The sequence below is a fragment of the Sapajus apella genome, unplaced genomic scaffold (assembly GCF_009761245.1).
Source record: "Sapajus apella isolate SASKATOON/1434 unplaced genomic scaffold, GSC_monkey_1.0 scaffold51, whole genome shotgun sequence".
Lineage (NCBI taxonomy): Eukaryota > Metazoa > Chordata > Mammalia > Primates > Cebidae > Sapajus > Sapajus apella.
This window is the reverse complement of record NW_022436991.1, coordinates 6826904-6832064: the sequence shown is the minus strand read 5'-3', so window position 1 is coordinate 6832064 and position 5161 is coordinate 6826904. Positions and strand designations below refer to the sequence as shown.

Here is a 5161-nt window from a genome sequence, read left to right as displayed (position 1 = left end):
TGTGTAGGGAGGTATGCTGTATAGGGATGTGTGGGGAGAGGGCTGTGTAGGGTGGTATGCTGTGTAGGGAGGTGGGGGAGTACACTGTTGGGAGGTGGGGGGAGTATGCTGTATAGGGAGTTGAGGCTGTTCTGTGTAGGGAGGTAAGGTGTGCAGGGCTGTGGGGGTAGTGTGCTGTTTAGAGAAGGGAAGGGAGTGCTCTGTAGGGAGGTGCGGGGAGCGCACTGTGTAGGAAAATGGGGAGAGTGGGCTCTGTAGGGAGATGTGGAGAGTGTTTTGTATGGAGCTGGAGGGACTGTCATGTTTAGAGGTATGCTGTGTAGGGAGGTGGGGGGAGAATGCTGTGTAGGGAGGTGGGGGAATGGTAATGTGTAGGGAGTTGGTGGAGAGTGTTGTGTAGGCAGGTGGGGGAAGGGTGCTGTGTAGGGAGGTGGGGAGAGTGCTGTGTAGGGAGGTGGGGGGAGGGTGCCAGTGTAGGGAGGTGGGGGGAGGGTGCCGTGTATGGAGGTGGGGGGAGAGTGCTGTGTAGGCAGGTGGGGGAAGGTTGCTGTGTAGGGAGTGAGGGGAGGGTGGTGTGTGGGAGGTGGGGAGAGAGCGCTGTGTAGGGAGTGGGGGCAGGGTGCGCTGTTGGGGAGTGAGGCACACTGTACTCTGTCCCATGAGTTAGGGAAGGAGGAGGCAGAAAGGCAGCTCTGTGTGCAGAGGTGTGTAGTGTTGTTGGCTGGACGTGGGCTGGAATTCCAGGGGTCACTAGTTAGGTTTCTGTCTCCAGCTAAGCTGTAGACCTCTATTTCCTCCTCTGTGCAATGGGAATAACAACAGTGTTTCCCACAGGGCTCTCATTAGGATTAATGGAATAATCCACTGTTGAGCTTATTAGCACTGTGCCTTGTGCCTGGTACACAGCAGCCATCTAATCTGCTGGGCCCTCTCTGGTGAGGCTGGCGGCAAGGGAAGGAAAGGGTTTTGGACTCGAGGGAAATAGACACCTTTTTCCTCTCCTCACAGGGAACCCAGTTTGGCCAGTGGGATACTGCTAGTTTTGAGAACGAGGAACAGAAACTGAAATTTCTCAAACTTATGGGTGGCTTCAAAAACCTGTCCTCCTCGTTCAGCCGCCCCCCAAGCACCACTGCAAGGCCCAACATGGCCCTCAGCAAGAAGGCAGCAGACAGCCTGCAGCAGAACCTGCAGCGAGACTATGACCGAGCCATGAGCTGGAAGTACAGCCGAGGAGCCGGCCTCGGCTTTTCCACCGCCCCCAACAAGATCTTTTTCATTGACAGGAACGCTTCCAGGTCAGTCAAGCTGGAAGATTAACCTCTAGAGTTTTGTCCCCCCAAAACTGCCACAATCACTTTGATTATCCCATTCATGCTGGAGGTTACAAATTTTTTGTGTGTAAAAAATCAGATCTTGGTGATGATCTTGAGCAGTAGGATAGAAATAACTCCCATAAGCTTAGCGTTCCAGTAATGGAACACTAGGCATAAATGGGTTATTTAGTTTTGCAGATGAAAGCTGTCTGACACTTGGCTCACATTGAACACCAGTGGAGATTAAGGACAAGGACACCTGTCTTGATGGGCTTGGATGAACTGGGGCAGGGCAGCTCATGTTTCTGGAGCCAGGAGAACAAGTGAGTGGTTTTATCCTCCTGGTTTCTGTGTTAAACTTTCTGTCCGTGTTTGAGATATCAGGTGTGTACAGATAACCTTTGTTGAGTGTTTAGCAGGTGCTAGGGACATACTGATGTCTTCCTTAATGCATTTAATCTTCATAATGATGAAATGGGTGCTATTATTGTCCCCATCTTATAGATGAGGCAACTGAGGTTCAGGGATAAAGTAATAAAATTGCCTGAGGTCACCCAGCCACTGAGTGCAGGGTGTTGTACCCGAAGCCCCAAGTTCACTATTTGCCACTCTGAATGTCCCTTCTCAGGCATTTCACCAGAATCCTTATTGGTGATTGAAATGTCTTTAGATTGAGGAAACAATTTTTTTTTTTTTTTTTTTTTTTTTTTGAGACAGCTTTGCTCTTGTTGCAGAGGCTGGAGGGCAATGGCAAGATCTTGGCTCACTGCAACCTCTGCTTCCTGGGTTCAAGCGGTTCTCCTGCCTCAGCCTCCTAAGTAGCTGGGATTACAGGCATGCGCCACCATGCCCGGCTAATTTTGTATTTTTAGTAGAGACAGGGTTTCTCCATGTTGGTCAGGCTGGTCTCAAACTCCTGACCTCAGATCTGCCTGCCTTGGCCTCCCAAAGTGCTGGTGAATCACCATGCCTGGCCTGGAAACAAAAGTAGTATGACAAGTCTGCGTGTCTGACAGAAAGTGGAGTGAACGAGGAACAGGGAATCGCAAGCTCCTTTTCCTTTCCGGCCTTAGAGCAGCTGTAGGCAGGGAGGTGTCTGAGTTGTCACCAAACGCATGTGGCTGAGCTTCCTCTGCTGCTGGGAAATGGGCATCTAAAGCAGTCCTGCCTTTTCCACGAGCTTCCCTGTGACCCTAAGTGCTGAGCTAGGATTTTGTCTTTTTGTGCTTTGACTGGATTCTGAACAAGGCATTTTAGGAGGAGTGGTTAGTCCTGCAAATGAACCAGATGGCAGATTCCCAGGGACGTGTGTGTGTGTGTTCAGATAGGCTCTCACTCTGTCAGCCAGGCTGGAGTGTAGTGGCATGATCATGGCTTATTGCAGCCGCTACCTGTCCAGCTTAAGCAGTCCTCCCACCTTAGCCTCCCAAGTAGCTGGGCCTGCAGGCGTGCACACCAACCAGCTAGTTTTTAAATTTTTGTACAGACGGTGTCTTGCTATATTGTCCAGGCTGGTCCCAAACTCCTGGACTCATCGTCCTGCCTCAGCCTCCTAAAATGCTGGGATCACAGGCGTGCGCCACCGTGCCCAACCCCAGGGATGTGTCTGATGAGATTCTTTTTTATCTTACGGAAGAGAATCCCAACTTCTGTAGGTGGATACTGAATGCCAGGAGGAAGAGATGAATGTGTGGCGAAGTCACAGGAAGTTGATAACGTGTTAAGCTGCTAAAATTGTGGTGATTTGTTAAAAGTAACAATAGAAAACCTAATACAGGTGTCATGTAGAAGTTTCCATCATTTTGCTCTTCTATGATTCTGGCTTACATGTCATTGCTCCATCATTCCTAATGCTAGACCTCAGCCCATGCAGACCAGGATTTTCAGAGACCGCTGATTCAGTAATGGACTGGTTTAACTGCACACACATGGACGTACAAAATTCTAGCCTCCGCCTGGGCCACACAAGATTCAGAAGTGCCTTTGGTATAATGGGTACCCAACCTCATGTGAAAGTCCAAGTTGAGGTTAATGTAAGAGCAGTAAGAATTCATTGGCCTAGGCTTGGAACCAGTTCACTGGACGGCACTGGAACCAATGCCGTCCAACACGGTCAGCCTCAAAGGAGAAGAAATGACTTGGAGAACATAATATGTGAATTTGCCAACTGTTTTTTTCACTTAAATAGCATCACACAGTGTAAGTAGTAGATAAAATAATTTTAATGAAAATAATTTTGTCAAATAAAGGCCACTTGGGAGTATTTGAGCAACAGCACAGTGCTTTCTGAGTTTCTGTACGGTTTATTTAGTAGAGGGGAGGGAAAGAGGCATTCTTTTGTGTCTGCTGTCCTTTTATAAATTTTTTTGAGATGTTGTTTTGCTCTTGTCGCCCAGGCTGGAATACAGTGGCGAGATCTCGGCTCACTGCAACCTCCGCCTCCTGGGTTCAAGCGATTCTCCTGCCTCAGCCTGCCAAGTAGGTGGGATTACAGATGTGTGACACCACGCCTGGCTAGTTTTTGTATTTGTAGTAGAGACAGGATTTCACCATGTTGGCCAGGCTGGTCTCGAACTCATGATCTCAGGTGATCTGCCCGCCTCAGCCTCCCAAAGTGCTGGGATTACAGGTGTGAATCACCTTGCCCAGCCTATAAATTTATTTAAAAAATCTTTTAGCCCCTTTTACCATCTGAGGTTAACCAAATGTTTAACTGTAGTCTTGTATTTCTCAGAGGTAAGATGAAATGTAATCATGTCTAATTCCAATGTGTATCTTCTAGAAGCACAATAGTTTGGGGCACTTTTAAGCCACAATGTGGATGCATTTTCACAATGGCAGTGGGCCTGAGATTATGAATCAATTAGTATTAATGCTTTTACTGTTTGAAAATGAAATGTTGGTGCAGGCTTACCAGCAGTAATAGAAGAATCAGGTTCCACCAAACCGTTGGAAGAAAAGCAGAATCACATGCTGTTTCAAATTGTGGCTGCAAAGCAAACCAGGCTACTATTTAGACACGTTCTCTCTCTTCTGGAGGAAGACAGTCAGAAGTAATTAAATGAACAGTCATGAACGTAAGTGCTCCTTCAGGACATTTATTCTGTTAGAGTATACTGAAGCCACAGAGAATCTCAAATTTGACCTCACTTTCTCCTTTGATGTCCCAACACAGATTCTAAGTCCAATCAAGAGCTGCTTTTGATAGGAAAAAGTTAATGGAGTGCTATTTCTGCCTTTCATAAAGCCTGAGTTCCAGACTTCGGGCACTCTCTAACTTGAAGGTATAAAGTGGCACTGCTTTTCAAAGTCCTTTTTCCTCAGCTATGAAAAAACAAATACCTTCCAGAAAGGAAAGATGTCACTTGCATTCTTGTTTCTCTCTTGCTAAAGGCCCGTTGGATCCTTTCTGGGGCTGAGAAACGGAAGGCCACTTGTGCAAAGCAAACACAGAGATGCTGCTTCTCACTGAAGATGGCATTTTAATGCTCTGTCACCCCCATTTCTTCACTGTCAGAATAACCTGGGTAGAGGCCAAAGTGTAAACCAATTGGTACATATATAAAAAGAAAAGAAAAATGAGAAACCTAGATTCCAGTAAGAGTTCGGGGCGGCAGAGGAGATCTTTCTGTATTTGGTGCCAGAGTCCCTGAGCCTGGGACCGGCCCCGGGGGGTCAGGTCCTTGTTTGTAGAGGGAGTCTGAGCGCCAGCTCAGTCAGGTGAGTCATGTCTGGTTGTTTGCTTCGCTTCTTGATATATTCTAGTGTTTTCACCTACGAGGAAAAGAAAGATCCAGGTCTTTTGAATTGGCCATTATGTGAGCTTAGACTTCTTAGCAGGGAAT

At 47.4% G+C, this 5161-nt stretch overlaps 2 protein-coding genes across 9 annotated transcripts in view; one reads left to right on the top strand and one right to left on the bottom strand.

Moving 5' to 3' along the window:
• KNOP1 (lysine rich nucleolar protein 1) overlaps nt 1–5161 on the top strand; it is a 69473-nt gene that overhangs the window by 54885 nt on the left and 9427 nt on the right. For 2 of the 6 annotated variants that reach the window (XR_004258186.1, XR_004258185.1), the window contains exons 5-6: nt 1009–1298; nt 4225–4393. Coding sequence is in view for 4 of the 6 variants with exons in the window: in XM_032242837.1 (XP_032098728.1) it covers nt 1009–1298; nt 4225–4333 (399 nt within the window). In the remaining 2 variants the exon portion in view is untranslated. Of the gene's footprint in view, nt 1–1008; nt 1880–4224; nt 4646–5161 lie in introns of those variants that run through there. The other 4 variants (XM_032242838.1, XM_032242839.1, XM_032242837.1 and 1 more) reach the window with 3 other exon arrangements.
• Nucleotides 4399–5161, bottom strand: part of VPS35L (VPS35 endosomal protein sorting factor like) — a 142933-nt gene continuing 142170 nt past the window's right edge. For 2 of the 3 annotated variants that reach the window (XM_032242832.1, XM_032242834.1), the window contains one exon: nt 4399–5090. In XM_032242832.1, the coding sequence (XP_032098723.1) occupies nt 4992–5090 (99 nt within the window). In that variant the 3' untranslated portion in view covers nt 4399–4991. The remainder of the gene's footprint in view (nt 5091–5161) is intronic. The other variant, XM_032242833.1, reaches the window with a different exon arrangement.